The sequence below is a fragment of the Oryzias latipes genome, chromosome 8 (assembly GCF_002234675.1).
Source record: "Oryzias latipes chromosome 8, ASM223467v1".
Classification (NCBI taxonomy): Eukaryota; Metazoa; Chordata; class Actinopteri; order Beloniformes; family Adrianichthyidae; genus Oryzias; species Oryzias latipes.
This window is the reverse complement of record NC_019866.2, coordinates 7,008,653-7,030,195: the sequence shown is the minus strand read 5'-3', so window position 1 is coordinate 7,030,195 and position 21,543 is coordinate 7,008,653. Positions and strand designations below refer to the sequence as shown.

General features: G+C 41.7%; 1 protein-coding gene across 3 annotated transcripts; it reads left to right on the top strand.

Moving 5' to 3' along the window:
• The first annotated feature begins 386 nt into the window (after positions 1-386).
• Positions 387-20,027, top strand: ttyh3 (tweety family member 3). Of its 3 annotated transcripts, none has more exons than XM_011477994.3 (16): positions 387-699; positions 1,073-1,243; positions 5,425-5,594; positions 7,051-7,162; positions 7,298-7,518; positions 7,883-7,978; positions 8,311-8,383; positions 9,107-9,182; positions 11,813-11,868; positions 12,877-12,969; positions 13,553-13,645; positions 14,164-14,300; positions 15,395-15,571; positions 15,879-15,954; positions 16,855-16,957; positions 18,417-18,524. In XM_011477994.3, the coding sequence occupies exons 2-15, from the start codon at positions 1,118-1,120 to the stop codon at positions 16,933-16,935; spliced, it is 1,587 nt and encodes a 528-aa protein (XP_011476296.1). In that variant the 5' UTR covers positions 387-699; positions 1,073-1,117; the 3' UTR covers positions 16,936-16,957; positions 18,417-18,524. The 3 variants fall into 3 exon arrangements, with proteins under 3 accessions (XP_011476296.1, XP_011476297.1, XP_004071368.1); XM_011477995.3 differs by having other exon boundaries at positions 1,028-1,243; XM_004071320.4 differs by lacking the exon at positions 16,855-16,957 and having other exon boundaries at positions 388-699; positions 18,417-20,027.
• Positions 20,028-21,543: the final 1,516 nt, after the last annotated feature.

The following is a 21,543-nucleotide window of genomic DNA, read 5'->3' as shown; positions in this document are numbered from 1 at the left end:
CTTGACATAGCATTAAAAAATAAATAAATAAAATAAATACCAAATAAGCAAAAAAAAAAAAAAAAAAAAAAAAAAAGTGCACAACTTACTATTTTCTGTGCACAATTTCGTATTCCATGGCCACAAATTGACATTTTATTTGCATTTCAGGTTCACAAATTATTATTTCCTGTCACAAGTAAGCATTGTGTGTGCAGAAATCAGTATTTGATTTATGTAGTTGAAATCAAATACTGTATTTGAGGGAACTATTTATGTATTTGTTTGTAGTCTGTGGTGGTATCCTGTCACAAGAGTGGATGACAATCAAAGCACCACTAGATGGCGCTGTTGGGTAAGTTTCTTGTCCCCCCTCAGCCGTTGGTTTGGGTTGTCTTGCGGGAGGGGCTGTGGTAAAACTGCCAGCTGGGAAACTGTCGTGAACAGTCGCAGAGCTGGCTCCTGCTGAACTCCGATGATAACTGCACGGAGAACTTAATTCGGAATGAATTTAGTGACGCTCGAAAACCCAACGCGGACATGAAGTAAAAAAAAAAAAAGAAGAAGAAGAGAAACTTCCATATCAATAACCCGGGATGTAACAAAGAGAGGACCAGTATGCCAAGAGGAACAAAAGAGATTTTTTCTTGTTGACACACGCCTTCGTGTTTCAGTGGACACAACTAACCTGCAGCTAACGCTAGCTAACCTACATAGCGGGTAAAACCAGCTTTGAAGATTCCACTAGATTTAAACTGCGTTCAACAAGCGCACCAGTGTTGTTGGTTAAGCTAAAACGAGTAAGCAGGCTAACTTGGTAACAAGCTCGCCGGTTGGATCGGTGTCTTAAGTTAGCGGACTGTTCGGTTTATTCTGTTTATGTCTAAATAAGTTCGGTTCGTATTTGTCATTATTGTTACATTTGCTTTTGTGGAAGTGAAAGTAACTCTTAAACTGATATTAACCTAGTCGCTTTATCGCATCAAGCTAATTAGCTTCCCCCGAACGAATCCACACCGTTTGTGTGTCTCTTTTATCCCGGATGCAGCCTCGCCGCCTGAACTGAAGAAGTGTGTTCCCTGCCTGTTTACAGCCGAAAACATCCCCTTCTCCAGAGGATCTCACTGATAGAGACTTCATGGCAGCAGTAGTTAGCTACTCCCCGCCGGTGTGGGTCAGCATCCTGCACAGACTACCCCACTTTAACTTCAAGTTCGAGCAAACCAGCAGTGATTTCCAACCGAACGACTGGACCTATCAACAGGTAAAGTGACGCAACTGTTTGTCCTGTAAAAGTATGGATGTGTCTGCATGCAGTACTGTGTGGTGGTACGCCTCATTGTCACGTCTGCAACCTGGATTTAAATGGAACAGAAGACGTTTGCCCCGGTTTTCTTCTCCTCATGATCCATGTCACCATCTGTGTGTTGTTGCTGCATCCAGATCTTGACCTTTTTGTAGGTAAAGGCCAGCTGGTATTGTAGCCAAGGCCCCCAAAAGGGATTTAAATATCCATACCTTTTTATAATCATTGATTTGGTTAAAAGCTGAAGAAAATCCAAACCCTTTTAAAGTCCCTCTCCGATGAAGTTTTTGACATCATGTACGAAAGAAAGAGAATCATTTCAATTTGGCATTTCTGAGTATTTTTCCTTATAAACTGATGTCAATCAAACTTTCGCAAAGATGCTCGGTTTGAATTAATGAGCCGTTGTGGTGTCACAATGACCCAGTAATGCATGCTCATTGGACAAGCTCCCTGATCTGTCCCGTCCAGCGTGCACAAGAGGTGCGAGAGAAGAGAAGAAGGCACATTGCTGCATTCCCTGCATGTATTTTAAGTGCATCCAAGGCTGGATTTTGTTTGTTGGCAGCACTTATTTAAAATTAAAGTCCCAAATGTGTTCCCCGCATTTCTGTTCTCACTCTTAACCAAGTTTGAAGGCTTTCTATCCTGCATTAACTAGAGAGAGTAAAAATAAAAACAAGACTAAAATGAGGAGACCTTTTTTTTTTTTATTGCCTCGATGAAAATGAGAAAAATATCATTAAGTTCAGGAGGTCCGAGCAGGTTGGCTCTCCATCACGCAGCGGGTCTCTGTCTGGCCGCCAGCTCGCCTCCCAGGAACCGGCATGGTGTTGGCTCCACCCACCCTGCCACGGACTGTCCACGTTGTACCCACCTTCACCCAACAGTAGCTGGGACGGCCGGGACAGCTACTGTTGGGCCAATTGGCTGCGCTGCGCCCATCGCTCAAATCGCGCCGCTGGACCTCAGATCGCGTCTGTACTATTGACTCAACATTCTAACTGGCCGCCTCTACCGCGTGAATCGGTCGGTCAACCCTAACCTGTAATCCTAACCTCAACTCTTCCTCTGGGTCCAAGCAGCCAAGAAAAAAGCTCAGCGCCGGCCGGACGCATTTGTAAAATTACATTCGAATAGAGACTTTCTTTCTGGAATTTCATTTTATTTGCCGTGCAATGAAATTCAACAATTTTCACCATTTTTTGAGACTGTCAGTCAGTGTCGTATGTGCCCAACTCTTGTGTCAAGCTCTTCATTCATGTAAGAGGCAGAAAGGGGGGATCGAGGGCGGAGCTACTCAGCTCAATGGCCACGCCCATGTAGAGGGGATTTTAGAAACAGAGGCTTCAGAAAAACATGGAATGTGGCTTTTTAAGACATTTAGGTTTGAAACGTCACACTCATAACTAAAACACCACTGGAACAGTTTGGTGTTTGCTAAATCACTCATGTGACAATTCATGCTAAGGTTTTAAAAGAGGTGCCAGTGTTTAATCTTGTTGAGTAGCTAAGACTTAAAAGAACAGAGTGACTTTTGTTTTTTCATTTTCAAACCGAAATCAGTGCAACTTTAGGCAACAAATTGATTTTAGGCTATAAAGAGTTTTATGTTTATGTTGAAAGATTATAATTTTTCAGTAAAGTGACCAAATCTTTAGTTTCAAATCTAAAAAAACAATCATGTTGTAGTTTTATTGTGTAAACAGTTTTTTAATTGTATCCCAGTGTCAACCTCGTCCTATTTAGACTTTAAAGATATGTTTTTTTAGTACCTAACTCCAGATCATAGACTTGTTTTGTAATTATGCTTAAAACAGAAATGTGCAATTTTAAAGATGCTGAAACAAGATGTTCCTGTAATTACTGAGTCATTAAAAAGAAGAAGTGAAACCTTAGTTCTTGAGCAAGAGGAAAACCTTTAACAGATGCACGATATATGGTGATATTCAAAACCTGTGTGGACATGCAAGCCAGCAGAATGGCTTTTTCTGCACTTGTCTATGTGTGTTTATAAACGAAAGTTAAAATAAATGAAACTTTATGTTCAGAGATTCAATAACTAGAAATGTGTTAACACCTGTTTAATAAACAGTGTTTATACTCTTGAATTTCATGAATTTACACAAATTTGAAAACCCACTCATATAAAAATCATGTTTTTGGTGTTTGTTCTCATGGCATTTATCCTCATGGTGTAAAGAAAAATACATTTTAAATAGCATTTCTGAGTACCGGTATTTCTTTATTCAAATGGTTGTGAATGAGGGGCTGAGGCTACATCAACAGGCCACGAGTTCTGCTCCATTCTGATGCTCTCATCCACTTGCAGACTAATGGATCCATGTACGTCTTCCTTTTTCTCATCTGAGCTGGCATCTTGCTCACAACTGAACAGCTGGATATCTCCAAAATTGCTCAACATTTCTGTTGCACGAGTGATGTTATGTTGGGGTTGTAAGGGGCTGTAAGGTAACGGGAAAACATGGAACCAGATGGATGATGGGACATGGGGCCAGGGTTGCTCCTCACCAACAGTCCCGCCCACAACTTGGAAACTAATATTTGATATTTATGATGCTCTGCAGAAACTGTCCTAAAAAACAACAGGCTTTTTGATTTTTGGCTAAAAGTGGCATCATCATAATCAAAACTGAAGCTGTTGTGGTGCTGGACTTTGGCCTTACTTTGCCTTTGTGAAGTTTGGTAAAGTTTCCTGCTGGAGAAAATTTTATTTTACGTTGACACGCATAGTGTCTTGGAAATCCAAACAATTTATAAATGTTTAACAGGAAGCATTGATACTGTTGATAAGCTACTGATGGAACGCTGATCATCTTAGCAATGATTCATTCATCAACAAGGAAACCTGAAATGGAACTCATAGTTGTTAAACCATACTTGTATACGGAGATCAGTGCCAACGTGTCGTGGTGTCTGTAGTTTCATTTGAAAGAGAAACTTTGGTTGCCAAAAACAACAAACCCAGACTGGTCTTTAATGAGAGAGTGTCTTTAGACTGAACGGTACTTAATCCAGCATTTACGTTTTTTACTGGATGACAGGGATGGCCTCATTTTTCAGTTTCAAAAACCATCCATCAGCTGTTTATGTGCTTGATCTCTTTGAGTCTTGCTGGCAAATTGCACGTGTGGTGCACTTTCCCCTCATGTAGGCTTTTTTTAATCCAGTAAATGGGTTCTGATCTTAACCAGAAGTAAATATTTTTTTCGAAAACCTCAGTGAATTCAAGATTTCATGCCACTGGATTACATTTGTATCAGTATGTTTATATTTTTATATGTTTAAGTACTCAGAGGTACTCTCCCTTAAATGTTGTTACATTTCTCTCAATGATGATTCATGTTGACAGGAGTCACACATGGGGGGTCATCGGTGGGTCATCTCATTAACCCACTGTGATGACAGGCTGCTAATCATCGTTAATGCAGCACTCCCTTCTGGCTTAAGGGGAAGTCTCAATTGGGGCAGATGGTCAAGCTATTAGAAGAACTAACTCTGTAACTACGTCTTTAGACGCTACCTCCAGTGTCTGGCAGGATCATTGTGTGTCAGAGATGCGCCTCAATCCCGCAGTCTTTTTGTTTGTAGTCAACCAGGTCGATGTAAGGATCTCACTACTGTCCTGCTCATTTTACACCATTCATTTATGGTGGTGCATTGGGGTGAACATTGAACAAAAGTGCAGGAAAATGTGCTCCATGGAGTATACAGCGATCACTCCGCTTGACCTACATATCATCCAAAGTGCTTCTGCTCACTAAGAGGGTTAACCAAGACTACAAGTGCTTATGTGGAGACGTTTGCTGTTTCAGTTTGTTTGAATTTCTCTATTTTCTTCAATTAGCTGCTAAATGAATACATAATAAACGTGCAAATATATTGTCTAATATAATTCAATCACAAAAACTTATAGGACTCCCAAAATGTTTGAAAATGTTTCACTGCAAAAACTGAACACCTCAGTTTAAATCTGAAATAACAGAGCAGAATGTTTTTCAAGTTGCTGTGAAGTTATTCTGCGATTTTATTTTTTTAAATCAGATATGTGATGTCTGAGTGTGTTGCTGAAATGAACAGTAATGTCTATAAAGTCCTAATGACTCTGCTCTCTGCAGTCCATCGCGCTGCTGGGAGGTGTGGCGCTTGCCTGTCTGGCTCTGGACCTACTTTTCCTCCTCTTCTATTCCATTTGCCTGTGCTGCCGGCGGAGCAAAAATCAGGAAGAGTCGAGCGCCGACTGTTGCTGCACAGCCTGGTGCGTCATCATCGCAACGCTCGTGTGTAGGTGAGTAAAAGTGTGTGATTGCGGAAGCAATGATTCAGTCCTCATCCATGATTTCATGTCCTAATTGTGTAACACTGATTTATTCATTTTTCCCTGAAGTATGACTGTAGAACACAAGCACGCCACTGATAACAAGAACAGATTCTTTTATTTTAATGATTAGCATTTTAGATTTTCACACTCAAGGGACCCACTTACTGAATGTTCACATAGTTCTACATTTTCCCAGTTTCATAGTGGCAGTTCTAGATATATATATATCTATACTTCTCTTTGAAATGAGATGTTATATGTGAGAAAACCCATGAAATCATTTAAATTTCCAGTTTAAGTTTAGATGTGCAGATGTAGACTGGTCTATTGCTATATAAGCTTTTGGAAAGTGTTAAACTTTAAAGTCCCACACTTTTGGGACTCTGCATACCTGCTCTTGCCCCACGTTTGCGCCAAGTTCTGTTATTTTTACTTCATTGCGAGAAATAGGGTGAGAATTTTTCACCTGCTTGCGTTCGCCGTCCTTGAACGCGGCGGTTGTTTCCTGTTTTCCTCGGCTTGTTGAGGGGCCTCTGGAGAGCCATCCCGGTTGATTCAGAGCAGCACAAAGCGCTTGGGGACCCGATGAGTACAAGAACTGCATTACAATCGCTGTGTGTCCTCATACCCACGCACACGTGTTTCAGTTGCTTTGAGGGAGCAGACAGGGCTGTGACTTGTTTTTTTTTTTTTTTTTCTGTAGCTTGGTTTGGATCCGTGCTTGACATTATTGCCCATACCATTTGTGGGATTATGTTGGTTTCTTAAATTAGCATTTAGCACAGGAGGTTTTCTTAGCATTAAAACTGTTTTTGTTGACCTTTTTCTAATGAGAAAGGCTTTGGAGCAGCAGATCAGCAGCCAAAAAAGGGAAACCCTCCAGCTTCAAGTGATTCTCATCATCTTTACACTCAATGACATGTTGAGGGGCATAAATTGATTTGACCAAAAGAGGGGACTGAGTTTTTGATAGCACCTTAATAGTTGTCTGACATTTGACTTTCTTTTGACATTGTTGTCAAAAGAATTAATTGTACTTTTTTAAAATAAACTAATATGCAGAAAACTTTTGATGTGCCTTTAGATGACAGCTTCCCGTAAATTGCCAGATTTGTTTAGCTTCAACTCAAGGCCTGTTAGTGCAAATGAGGCCTGATCCCGTGTCTCAGTGCAGCCATTGTCAGCTGTAAGGTTTGGGGCATTGCTGGTCCATTCCTCTGCGTTTCCATGGTTCTCCGGCGTCTTTCTGCTGCTGCTGAAAGGAGCCGTTGACTGAGGTCTGGGCCGACAGGGTTAAAGCAGAGTTCACACGCCTCTGTCCCTGTTGAGCTGTCCCCCCGCGCTCCCGGTCTCCTCTGTCTTTTGAGCTAATCCCTCCTCCTGCTCACCCGTCTCCCCACCCTCTCCTTTTGTGTGCCCCCAGTGCTGGCATTGCTGTCGGTTTCTATGGAAACGGGGAGACTTGTGATGGCGTGAATCGGCTGACGTATTCCCTCCGCCACGCTAATCGTACAATCACTGGAGTGCAAAAACTGGTAAGACTAAAGACCAGATATGCAAATGATACCAGTACGTTTGAATAATTCACCAGCAACCTGCTGCCATGAGGACCCCTGCTTCCTACAGAGCTGTTTGAACTGTCTTGATGCTGCCTCTTCTGTTCACTCGAGGTGAATGACGGGACATCCTCATTGAACCAGACAGTGGAGGAGAACCTGCAACAGCTTGAGAGACAGTATGCAGGCCATGCTGACTACATGTCCATCATCCAAAAGCTGCAGGTCCAGCTGGACGAGCTGGTCAGGCAAATGGCAGAAATCCCCTTCTGGGATAACGCCAACATCTCCTTGGAAGACCTGGCCGTCAACATTGAGTTGTATGATTGGTACAGGTAAGAATACAATATACCTTTTTGAATAAAGTTCAGAATACCCATAAAATATATTTCTATGCAGCAAGCACTTTGTCCCCAGTGTATAGAGACTGTCTTTAGTCAATGCTGCTACAGCCGATCAGATCAAGATCTCTAGAAGCGAAAAGCTTTTTTAATGTAAAAAAAAAAGTTTCTATACCTTGTATTGGACGCAATAAAATGGTTAGTAGTCAAGCGAGATCACACTTTCAGATAGTACAACACTGCTGTTAAATTCTTTTCTTTTTTTTTTTGCATTATTAGTCAGATTGGAAATGCTGCAGAAAGCGCTCCGGCTTTGCAGCTGCAGGCTTTGTGCTGATAATGATATGTGTCTTCACAGGTGGCTCGGCTACATAGTCCTACTACTGTTTGACATCTTAATCTGCCTTCTGGTGCTGTTTGGCCTCATTCGCAATTCCAAGGGAACACTCATTGGGTATGTTCCATCCAACTTCCAGCATGAAGGCATTTTGACTCTTGCACATTTTTTTTTATCATAAGTTTGGTAATGGTGACTCTTGTGTTTTTGTGTGTATTTTGCTCCCAAAAAATGTCATTGTGTGTTTTGAGGATTAAAAAAAAAAGCAGATTTCTTTGTAAATCGTAAAGTAGGATTTCTTCACAAACACACAAACAGGGGTATTTATTTCAAAGCTGACCAATATGCAAACATATGAAATGCAATCTGCCAAATGATTTGAGCTGCTTTTGTTTCAGCTGCTGTAATGCTTGTTTGGAGTTTTTGTGAGCCCCTCTTTCTCTGCACAGGGTGTGTTTGTTTGGTGTGGTGGCTCTGATCATCAGCTGGATCTCATTGGGACTGGAGTTAGCCGTCTCCGCTGTAAGTGTTGGAGAATAATGCTGGGGTCGGAGGGACGTTTTTATGATCGCAGGCATAATTTAAGTCAATATGAGCTGGGGTGGAAAACGTAAAATAATAATATGAGTAAAAATACTCTAATGATGAAGTGCAGTACTAGAATTTACAAGAAATAGGCTTTTATTTTTCCCCAAACTCCTAATTGTGATATTTATTCCATTTCTTGAAAGCATGGTTTTTGTGAGGAGGTATGGGTCTTTATTTTCTAGTCACTCAGCTCTTTTCTAGAATTCTTCCACTTTAATGAAGGTGATTAAAACGCGCCATGTCAGGCATAATAACAGGAATTACGAATGTGGAGTTTCCATGGCGGAGGGGGGAAGCGGCAAGGCGTGTTGCTTCAAAGAGAAACAAAACTGCTTCATTCCAGACCTTTTTTTTTTCCAACCAAATTTAAACCGCTTCCAAAAAGATGAATACGTGTAAGATGTTAATATTTATTGATGCCACTGATAGATCCGTGTGGAGGATTTCCTCCTCTGCAGATGAGTCATATTTCACACCTAAATGTGATGTTTTGTTCTTGTTTGGATTTTTTGTGCATAGATTGTTAGTTTTAGCTGAAGCTGAGACACATTTTCTCACTTCAGGCTGCAAATACTGTGTTATATTATCAGTGACAGTGGATTTGTTGGACTTTTTAAACAGAAAATAATCATAAAGTTACCTTTATTTCCTTCTCAGAGCTCCAGTGACTTCTGTGCTGCTCCTGACATGTACATAACCAAAGTGGTGGATCAGAATGCAGTCATTGATCGAGGTTTGTAGCCTCCCAACACCTTTCAGTTGAATGCACTCTGCAAATATTCAGCCAAATCTTAAAAATGACTTGTTGGGGCACAGCTGAAACTCTGCTTGCCAAAATTAGCTTGAATTCACCCTCCTGATGTCGATCCTTAAATTGTTCTGCAGCAATGAGGCATCAGACTAAGTGGTCAGACGGGTTTTTTGTCTGTTGGCCTTAAAAGCCTCTGAATTACAGCCCCATCTACAGTAAAGTCAGCAGGGAAACAAGCTGCCTTTAAAAGCACCGTAGAAGCCTCTCTAACCCATCTCTTTTTTTAATTGGCCAATATGATGGGATGGATGTTCGAGGGAAACCAACAGCGCCTCGGGTTTGTGTGTGTGTGAAGCAGAGTGTCTGAAAGAACTAAGTGCAGTAGAGCAGAGGATCAGAGACATAATATAATTCCTGCTTTGGTTTCCAATCCTGGGGGAGAAAATGCTGCATAGCTCAGAGCTCCCTCTTGAACATTGTCTCCTCTGTTTGTTGTTGGTTTGGTTCCTGAGGTAGAGGAAATGAACAAATCCTGACATCAGACGTTAATGTTTTGTTGCACAGTTAGCCTGACAAATGAGGGCTGACTTCTGTGTGCAGCCATTTGCATCATCCGCATTATGATGCAGCTTTTTGCTTCAAGGCTGATACCGATTGTGCAGATGAATGCTAGTCATTGCAATTTCTGAGTTTGTCACTGTTAGAGTTTAGTATAAGATTAGTAGATTGTTTTTCAGCTTTAGATTCTTTTTACATCATGTATTTTTCTCTCATTTAAATCGTCTAACCTCTTCAAAAGAAACTGAAAGAACCTCTAGACGGTTGTTGTTGTTTTTTGAATGAGCACAGCTGTTTCACTGCTGTTTTTTGTTGTTGTTTTTTGCTTGAAAAGTGCTCAAATGGCTTTTTTTTTTTACTGCACTTGGCCAGCATGTCAGAACTAGCATTGGTCTCCGTCCCTCGATGAAACATCAGTGACTCCGCCAGGAAACGTGCTCTTCCTGATATTAAACCAAAAAAAAAACCAGAAGGACAAGCGTTTGAAGTTTCTTTTTCTTTTTTTACAGTTGAACCAGACAAAAGACCTCCTAGATTTGGAGTTTGAATTGCAAAAAGATGTTTTTCTTTTCTTATCTTCCATCAGTGGAAGAACTGGTTCCTTCTCTTTCTCCTCAGAGATCTCAGCTTATTGTGCAGCAGTGAGGTGTAATGTTAAGTTGTCAATCTTATTTTTGCAGCAGGAATATCAGACGAATAATTGGGCTGTTCTTTTCAGAAACCACGTTGTGGCTGGAAGTTGGATGGAGTCTGACATGTGGATGAATTTCTGTCTTGTCAGCATGAAAGACAGCTGCTTGTTTAGCATATTAACAAAAGTCTGGCTCAACTATTTTAAGGGATTTGTCTTTTTTAAAGTGCTGAGCCAATAATCCATTGAAGAATGATGTCGTTTTATAATAGATGCTTTTTTTTTTTTTTTAAATCTGTGGACTATTTGAGAGCTGCTGCTTGTCTCTCGCTCAGCTGTGCGGGGAAAAGCTCCTGAATCAGCAGCGAGTTTGGACGTCACAACACCATGTGTCCCCTCAGTGGGGGATTTCTCACAGCTTGGATCTGTTGGCGTTACTTGTTGCAGTACTTTTGAGTCACACGCTCACACATGAAGCCCCCCCCCCCCCCCCCTTTTTTTTTTTTTCACCAGCTGCAGTGGTGAAATGGAGTTGAACACAATCCTCTTTGGCTCATTTTAAACTGAGCTGAAAACAAGTTTCGTCTGGTTGTGATTTAGAAGAAAACCGCAGAGCTGACGTAACCGAATTAGTGGTTTTCCAAGGAGCAGTGTACTGTAGGACCTGTTATATCTAAGCTTCTTGTTGGCTGAGTTCTGTCGTTCTTGTGTGGAAGCCAAACAAAAAAGTCCTTTTAGATTTTCACAGCAAGTTTGTTCCAAAATCAAACCGCAATAAATGCTAAATTAGTTGAAGGTTTATACTGACTAATAATGCATGATTTATGAATCTACAGCTAACCCTGGCTGGTTGAGTAAAGGAAGATTCTGGTTGTTGATGGAGGGCTTTGATCCCTTTCAGCCAATTCCTAGTGATGAATCTATTACATAGGTATTTGCCAAAGTAAATGAGATCACTAATATCACAGTTTTGAGCCAGAGGCCAGCTCAGACGAGGAAAAAACCATCACGTTTACAAGTGGATGCATCAGAATGAAGCGGAGCAGGGAGCTTGTGGCCCACCAACTGTAGCACCCACGTCACAGCTACAGACTTTCCAATTACATTTTTTCATCTTCTCCTGATTCACAATGATTTGAGTAGAGAGATACTCAGAGAGGCAATTTTGAGTTTTTAGCATTTTCTTTTTATATGCCCTCCATCATCATAAAAATGCCACAAAAACATCTTAAAAACAGTAAAACTCTGGTAAAGGAAGTTTATCACTGTAGCTACAATAACAAAATGATCATTGATAAAGTTCAGCTGTTCTTATTAGATGATTTTACATAAGAAATATCTTAGGCATTTTATGTATTTTAAGAAAAAATAGAAAGAAATGATCATCTTCTGTAAATTTTGATTTGTTCCTCGTGTCTCTTAGAAATCCTGCAGTACTACCTGAGCTGCAGTGTGGATCAGACCAACCCCTTCCAGCAGGTATGTGGTTGTTTTTCTGAAGAAGCTGGAATTTCTTTCTACACATCGGTTGATTGATTGAATTCCAGCATTGCACTCAATGCAATAAAACATTCACACAGAATTACCAAATTTATTACCGAAATGATGAAATGCATTGATAAGTAAAACAGAAAACGTGACAAGTGACTCACATTTGATTATCGTAATTCAAAAAAGCGATCAATCATTAACTAAAGTCAAGTAGAAGTGGATTTATTTCCTGAGAAGGCGTGGGACGAAGCAAGCTTATATAATCCCACCCCTACTGAGTTGATTCATTTTATAGTTTTACATAGTTTTTGTAATCCGGTTCTGATCCCATGTGTTATTTTTAGGTTATGAAAACAAGTGCAGATTATCTTCAGAAAACATTCATTCATGATTTCCGTAAACAGTAACGGTAACCGATATTAAAAATCATTAATGATTATAATTACAACACCTTATCACATCAAACCAGTTACATTCATTTCCCATCAAGCACAGATTAAATCCGACAGTTATTCCCGTCAGGGACAAGACAGCCACTCTGACCGGCTCAAAGGAAAACTTGTGTTTCCATACAGTAGGACAATAGTTTCCATTCTCCCAGCAGGAAAGCTGATGCTGAGCAGCTTTTCCTGTGTGTCCGTGCTGATGGCAGCAGGGAGGATGTGTGTCAGACACTTGATGTTGTACGGTTAGAGTGCCTCTCTGCTGCTCTTTAATGGACGGCTCACTTCAGTTTTTTTAAGCCACATAAATAAATTAAAGCTTTTTTGAAGCGTCTATATTTGAGGCATCTATTGTTACTTTGAATGTAAAGAAAAGGAAAGCTACACATGAACAAAGTAGGATCCTTTTAGGTCTAAAAACAGCCATTTTCTTTTTAAATATGCAAGCATATGTCAAAAGGCAGGACTGCAGCTGAGAGCGTCTGCTAATGATTTAGAAAGATAGGAAACCTGAAATGTACTGGGCTGTTACAGTATTCATACTTTTCCTCAGAGGCTTTCCGGGAGCCACAAAGCATTAGTGGAGATGCAAGACGACGTGTCTGAGCTGCTGCGTTCTGCCACCAGAGAATATAAAGAAACCAGGGTGAGTTTCCATCCGTGTCACTCACCACAACCCCAACTACTGCTTTCTGCATGAGGCCTAGCTGCAGCGCAAAGGAGGGGATGGCACCTGTCTACATAAAGATCTGCTGACCACCCACCTGGGGACCCACATTATGTCCATTTAGCTGCATTAGGCTTTCACTGGCTCTTGGCCATGCAGCGCGTCTGTATTGTCCAGCTCGGGTCCTTGCGCTGTGTTGACAGAGGGGATAAATGAGAGCCGACATGGAGAATAGAGAATAGGCGTATTTCTTTTCATGAATTTGCTGAGGTCATTGAAATGTTCTTTATCAGGCCAATCAGATGTGTTTCCATTCGGAGCAGAACTTGGAAGAAAAAACGGAGACGCTTCGTTAAAAATAATCTGGCTTCAAAATCTGCTTTTCAGCTCTTTGTGCTGCTGTAAATATATAAGCCTGAAATATGCGCATGGAATCACAGTTACTGAATAATTCGCTTTTTTCTTTTTTTTTTAACTTTCTACGCTAATGATTGAGAAACCCAGGCATGTGTCAGAATAAGAAACCAACTGTTAACAAGAGTTTTCTCCCATAATTTCCCAGGGAAGCTTGGAGGAGATCCAGGGAATACTGAACACCACGGAGATCAGCCTCCATCAGCTCACAGCGCTGGTGGACTGCCGCAGCCTGCACATGGTGAGCGGCGAGGAGACGGCTGACCCGCCCAAGCAGGGTTCCTGTAGCTGCGACCCAGGACTGATTTGTTCAGACATCTTTGCGGTGCAGTCCAAGCAGAGTTGAGAAAAACAGCCTCCCTTTTGTGTGTGTAGCCTGCACACCTGTCAGTATAGATAGCATTTCCCTTCCCGTCCTGTATGTAAGTTCCTGCCCGGCTGAGTCTGGCTGCACTTATGAAGCTGGCAGCCTGTCAAGGAGTTTGGCAATTACTCCTCTTTGGAAGAGTTTTTTTTTTCTCCCACAATTGAGTCCAAATATCAAGCACTCTCATGCGAGTGTAGGAGTTCCTTGTTGCTCCATCTCCTCCCTCAAACATCACTTCATCAACACCACACAAAAATGTCACGTACAAGAACATTTTTGTAAGGTAGAAATGTCTTTTCCAGCTGTGCAGAAGTCACAGAGAGCTCAGCCTTGGCGATATTGAACTAAGTGCCTCATTAAAAAAATGTATATATTGTCTGCATTTTTTAAAGGACTACGTCCAGGCTATGACGGGGCTGTGCTATGATGGGCTGGAGGGCGTCATCTACCTGGTCTTCTTCTCCTTCGTCACAGCTCTCATGTTCAGCTTGATTGTCTGCAGCGTGCCTCACACTTGGCGTGGGAAGAGGTAACACACAAACTTAAATCAAGCACCTGTAAAGCTTTTTAATTAAATTCATACTCCGAATTGTTTTAAGAAAAACTATTCCAGAGGGAGTCCTTTATTTATTGTTTCTTTAATTGCTTTTCTTGAACGGAGACAAACATTGAGCAGGTTGGGAGTTGTTTTGGTGTTGTTTCCTGCTCAGAAAGCCCCTTTGTTTAACTATAATTTCTTGTAATCCCTCACAGCTTTTCCTTATTGGCTCGATTTGATCGAAACTGTTGCCTGGTTTAGTTTTCTGCAGCATAAGGGAGGAAATCTTTGTGATTCATATGTCCTACTTGTAGCAGATATCAGGGAAATGGTTACCCAGACGGAGCCATCTGCTCAGCTGCTCCACATAATTAACTGTTCCTTAGTTATCTCTGAGGAGGGGGGTATGATCTCAGCTGGAGCTTCCTGTCATAAAACAAAAGAGAACATGCTAACAGTCTGTTTTACCCAGTGTTCCCTGCTTGGCTGTTGCAATGACTCATGCTGCCTCACTACTTCAGCCCATCTGGAATGAACAGCTTCAAACTGGAAAGTATTGGTTCCAAATGCTTCCGATAGAATTTAAGAAGAGTTGTGTCCATGAAACCCCCTCCCCCCATGGACAGGATGCGCTGAAAATCAGCCTGAGGGATTTTTCATCAACACTAGAGGGAGTTGTGCTCCATGATGTCATGGGTAACTCTGGCGGAACACAATCAGGGAATTATTGTTTTCTGGTTCGCACAGATTCGTTTCTTTGTTGGAAAAAAAAATATCTATTGGAACGCAGGCAAATAAGAAAAAAGGTCATTTGAAATATTTTTTGAAAGGACAAAAAAATACTTTTAGGTTGTTGTTTTTTTCAACTCTATTTATCTCTATTCTATTTCTGCTGCTGTAAAATAGCAACTTCCTTCCTTAAATCAACAGGAATAGTCTCATCTGTGTTTCAAATCCGAAAGAAGGCAGTGAATAAATGAAAAATGTGTCCACGTGGCACCTTTGTGTTTCTCTCATTGTCATTATTGCGGCGGGAAAGCGGGTCCCTCTGGTGGCGGCTTCACAGAGTTGTTTGCCGTTTGCAGGAGCAGCGACGACGACAGCGAGGAAGACTCTCTGAGCCACGGAGGGCGGCCAAACCATGACAACCTGTACCGAGTCCACATGCCCAGCCTGTACAGCTGCGGCAGCAGCTACGGCAGCGAGACCTCCATCCCCGCCACGGCCCACACAGTCAGCAACGCGCCTGTCACAGAGTACATGTAAGAGCTTTTTGCAACAGGAAGCCACGAAGAATCAAAGGGAGACATGGTGCATAATTCATTTTCAGACAGAGCCGAGCTTCTGCACAGATAGATTGATATCAGATTTCTCAGCAAATGGATTTGTCTCCACAGATCAGTTAGTTCTCTTAGAGAATGGTGTGTTTTATGGAGTATAGGCAGCTGTTGGTTTCCATCTGTAAGCTGTCTGAAACTGTAGAAGTGGGGGATGGAAAGCCATTTCAGGACTTTAAGTCATTTTGGGAACCGGAGGAGTTTCATGACTGTGATCCGTTTTCTTCAACAGGGCCCAGAACTCCAACTTCCAGAACTCTCGCTGTGAAAACACGCCTCTGATCGGGCGCGAGTCTCCTCCCCCCTCGGTAAGAATTAAATTCCATGTCCAAGAAAAGAGGGAGAAAAAAAAAAACTTCAGAAGCAGCTGTTGGTCATTTTGAAGTTTTCTGACTGAAGTTTCCTGTCAGAAACTCAAGAGCAAACAAACTCATCTAGTTTCTGATCCTAAATTCTGTGGAGAAACAGAAAAAGCAGGTTTAGTTTTGATTGCCTTAAAGTTTCTTCTAGAAAAGTTCCTTCTATGAAAAAACTGGTTCTTTATTACCAGAGGATTTCACAGTCAAGTAAACTGGTAAATCTCCAAGAATACAGATGTTTTTATGTTTTCAACAAAAGAAGTCAAAAAACTTTGACAAAAAAAAAACCTTTTGAAAGCCGTTTTCTAGGGGTGACATCACACTCACTCAGTCCAGTTCTCATATACAGTGAAAAGTAACTAGTTAGGCTGGAATTAGTTACTCAGACCTTTTTGTTTATGGATTTTAGTAGACAATTGATTTCTCACGCTTTTAAATTTGACTTTTTGAATATAAAGGTGGAATGAACACATACTTTTTCCTCTTTTTTTAATCATCCGAGGGACTCTTGTGTTCATTCGTTGTCTGTTAGTGTAAAGCTGGTGACTGGTGGTTTGAAGGTGGCCGCCTCCTTTGTGTTTGTTTGGTCGCTTGTTTGTTGCTGTAAAGTTCATATAGGCAGCGTGATCCAGAAGTACAGTGCTGCTTCTTTACGAATGTCACCAGATTGGTTAAACTGAGGAGGTTCAGTTGTCCCACCCTGACCCCCCACCCCATCCCACCCGCCCAACCAACCCTATACCAGAGACCCTGCTGTCCCTGGTGTCTGTGCGTCTGCCTGGACCCGGACTCTGCTCTCTGCATCTTCTCTACACTCTCTTCTTGTTCTTTTCTTGCAAATCCATCCAGTTGTATTTGACTGCCGCGGACAGTAACAGCGGTCACTGTTGGCAGTTAAAGCCCTCGGAGAGCTCAAGATCCTTTTGGTAACTTCATCTGCTATGCCTAACAGGTACAAAACAAGCCCCGCCTCCTCCTCCTCCCGCTGGCCTGTTCCTTCCTCTTTGTCACCTCACAAACTCCCGGCTCCCTCTGTGTAGGTCAGCTGGGGCCCGTCCAACCCCACTGCCCCACTCCCAATCTGTCTAAAACCCTGCTAAACGTCCCAACCTTCTGTTTGTTTCCCGTGGCCCCCGGCTGCATGTCCGCCTTGCACAGAAACTCCGGCCTGAGGCTCAGCTTGACCCTAGAGAACGGGGGCATGTCAGCATCAAACTATGAGGCTGATCAAACCATTGGATGATCATTTGGAGCTGCTTTGTCCTGGTTCTACAGTGTTGGAGTGAGCTCTCAGGATCTTATACATACATGGTTCTTTTTGTCTCACTAATGCAGCTACATTTGATTTTATGGACTGGTTCTTTACAGAATCAAGGTTTACTTAGACCCTTTTAAATCTAGTCGTCCTTTGTTGCTGCGATAGGTGAAGTTCGCAAAATAGTCAGCTTTATTTTTTTTCACAGAGTTCTAGATGTTTAGTATATAAACTTTCTACAGTTGTCTCAGACAGACATAAATATTTTTGCACTTTTCTTTCGTTTAAACTCTTAAAGTTCAAATCTTTATAGAAAAATGAGTCTGGTTTTATAAAACGAAACCTAAGACCTGTTGGTGATCGAAGATTTATGCAAGTTTGGCAAACTGAACGCTTTCTGAAGAGGAGATTGGACAATGTCCTACAGCCAATCAGGATGCAGAACAGAAATTGCGCTTAAAAAATCGACAAGACTGAAAGATGTTGTGATACAGCGAGGGACCTCTGTATACAAACATGACATTCAATGAAGTGTCTAGCTGTAGGAAAAGACTTATTACTTTGCTATTTTTCTCTTAAAATGGGAAACACAATAGTTAACTCTTAAGATGTGAGTAATTCTAGACCTTTTAGATATGGATCTTTGTCATGATCACATGACATTGTGTATTTACTGTTCAGATGCTGTGAGCGTGTTCAAAGTATAAAGTAAATCTGCACAAAGCAGCCCTGTTACCTGGCCTCCATGCATGCACGGGTACCTACTTATTGTTTGGGAATGTTTGGCCCTGCAAGGATGCATGGGAGAACTGCAGCAAGAGAGGAGATGCTTGAAACTGCAGCCGGTTCATGTTTTTGATCCACCCCTTTTGTTCTCCCGTAGCTCCTCCCGTGATGTTTCTGTTTGTGAATCATTTATATAACATCCCTGTAGACTCTATTGCTTTGAAGGAACTCACCTGAAAGCTTCTCTGTGAAGGATCCTCTCCGCTTTATTTGATCCGATTCTTTGTTTGAATCAGGGGAATGTTTTCCTGGACAACCAAAAAAAAAAAAAAAAACCTCTTAAAACTTTTCCCCAAATTTGAAACCCCACTTGCTTCACAGAGCAGACTTTAAAGACTGATGTGTTTTCTCCGTCTGGCTCTCCTCACAGTACACCTCCAGCATGCGGGCGAAGTATTTGGCCAACAGCAGACCAGATCCCAACAACCCTCCCGCTCACTAGACGCCGCTCACCTGCCGACGTGTCTGAAGTCTCCTCCTCCGATCATCAGTCCTTTCATTCCATCTTCGGCTTCCTTCTATTCTTTTTTTCCTGTCTCACTTGATTTGAGCCAAATGTGCTTTCTTGCTGGTTGGTTGGAGCAGAAATCGAAGACGGCCATCATCTCACAGTTTAGGCGTCTGGAAACATCAGTTTCTCGACTCTTTGAGGATCTGGTGAGTCATCACTGGTGCTACGATGGAGCTGCAGTGGAGCCTGGACTGCACTTTTACACGCCAGCGCCGCCACGAGGACAGGGTCGTCCGGCGTGGCGTGGCGCTGCGTTGATGAGGACTCTGGAAGCTCTCCCAGACCTACACTGGTTGTTTTGTAAAGTACTGTATCATACTGCTTGACGAGTCACAGAATAACAAAAACAAAAAATGTCTGTCGGCTACCTTTTAAAAACAAAATTAGAATTTCATGTAAAAGTGCAGCACACTATAGCTCCAATATTGGCTTTTTATGTCTTCAGTCTAATTTGCGGGACCAGTTTTAGAGTAGTATTGCACACCTTTTTTCCTTCCTGCTCTCTGGGTTTAGATTTTTATTTTTTTCTTCAAATGAGGCCACTCCCACAGCAGCGGGTCGAGGGCTTGCAAAGGTGGCTGGTGGTTAGATAAACTGAGGGGAAAACCAAGGAGCTGGCATGAATGCAGATATTTTAGGAGTGGAGCAGTTTTAGTTCTAACTGATGATTCAAAGAAGTGGGTGTCAATATTTTTTGCAGTAACAGGCTGTCCTTCATGCCTCTGCAGGAAGCAGACGTGGACAAAACACCTCCCCCTTTAGATTTCTGTAAAATATATTTCCAAGAATATGCATTGGCAATGCGGTGTCTCACAAATGTGTTTTAGCATTTATATAGAAGTAGAAACAGTGGATGCTGTGAAGGGGTTGTTGCAAAATAAATCCCTAAAAAGACATTTTGCTGTTCTTAAAGCATGACGAACTTTCTAATGTGGAGTGAGATGTTTGTACCTCTGCCGCCTCAGCTTGCTTCGCTTAGACGTGACCATTGCAAGAGGCGAACTGTGCCAACAAGCCAAGCACAACTTCTGACTTTCTTCTTAAACGTGGTGACCTCTGTGAATGAGACTCTCTCAAACCCTTTCCACCTCCTTCAGCTTAACGACACAATCCAGTTTTTTCTTCAGGTAGTTTTCTTTCTTTTCTTTTTTTTGTAATTCTGTGCAGAATAATTGCAAAGAAATTTTAATTTTGACAGCGAAGTTTTTAACTCGTAAAAAGGTATAATCCATTTTTAACATTGTTTTCCATTTGAATTTATTTGAAACTGTAGCAAACAAAAGGTTTTGCAAAATCTAATGTGAAGATATCAATTAAAGGTGATTTTTTTTTTTTATTGGAAAAAGCACTGTAGAATTGTTTTTTTTATATATATATATATATATACATCATTTTGTAATGTGTACGTGTAAACTGTGGTTGTAATGAGTTTAAATGCTGTGTTTTGAGAATAAAGGAACTTTAATTGGAGAATGAAGTTCTTTAATACAAATGAACACTAGGTGGCAGCAGAGAGTTACCCATGTTCCCTCTCTTCTTTTGGCTCCTAAATGTAAAAAGTCTTCTCTATATGGACTTGCAGACTGTCCAAATTTTCACTGTCTGTGCCCCTAAGTAGCTGGATAGGCTCCAGCAACCACGTGACCTCAAACGAGAGAAAAACAGCTGTCGAAGAGGATAAAAGACTTTGCGAATAATATGACCCCAAAGTATTTCATTTTTTTTCTCAACAGTTAAACTATCTTCACAGAAATAATAAATATATAAATAAGCATAAAATATTGAAATATATATATATATAAGGTTTTGTAACAGATTTTCTTATCTTGGAATCATACTGAACAGAATCTCAGGCCATTCCCCAGAACAATGCAGCGTCTGCAGGGATTCCCTCCTGCAGCAGCGTGGACGCCGGTTCAAGAGCCATCCTTGTGTTGGTGACCTTTTTGAGCCGACGGCAGGCGGGAGGTCAGTATCACCGCCGGGCCACTAGTCTGGTTTTGTCAACTTCCTTCATGCCGCCAGCCAGCTGCTGTCTCCCCCTCCCCACTGCCGCCCCCACAAGACAGACTCTTCATTATGAATCTGGGTTTATTAGAAGGAAATTCATAGCAGAGCTGCTCCCAGACTCTGTCTACTTTATTATTTCTTAGAAATGTCATTCAGTGGATTTCAAAATAAATGTATATTTTAGCCAAAGTATTATATTTACTCATTTTAGAGCAGAAATTACTGTTTGTAAAGTAAAAACTGGTTTTAACAAAATGATAAAGAAACAAGTTGGAGGCCAGGAGTTTTATTTATTAATTTTGTTTTACAGTCTATAGAGCAAAAGATGTAAATGAAATTTCACACGCTCCCACAGTCAGGAAAATTGAATTACTCTGCTTGTTGCTGGACTGCAGGAATGCATTACTAATGCTTTGAGGTGAGCGGCTGAATGGAGAAGGGGAGGGGAGGGGGCCGCTTCTGCACACTCTCTGTGCCCCCACTCTGCTTCCACTCTGACACTTCCTGAGTCTCATTCGGCTCCCTGCCAAGTGGATGGACCAAGGCGCCCCTTCTTCTCTGCCGTGTCGATGCCAAGCAGCTGCAGGAAGGCACAGGAGAGAAATAAATCATTGTAAGCTAGCTAAGGATGTCTATTTGCATTTCTGGATTCATTAGTCTTTCACTTGAATCACAGGCGACCCCCTAGCGAAAGTGAAGTGAAAACTTTTTTCTCTCTCCTCAATTCCAGTTCTGGTCTACAACAGAACAGAAATGATGCATCGTGGTAAAAACATTTGGTTTTGCAAGATTGGCACACAGTAAACATTTGGTGTCTCTGCCTTCCTGTTACATGTACTTTCCATTCATGTCAAAACTGTGGCTGAGGTATAATGTGGCTCACTTTTTCCTCTCATCCTTTAGCGTGTTGTCATGGCGCCACACATGAGAACACCTCCCAGGACATCAGCACTTGTGTGTTTCGGCTTCATGGGGA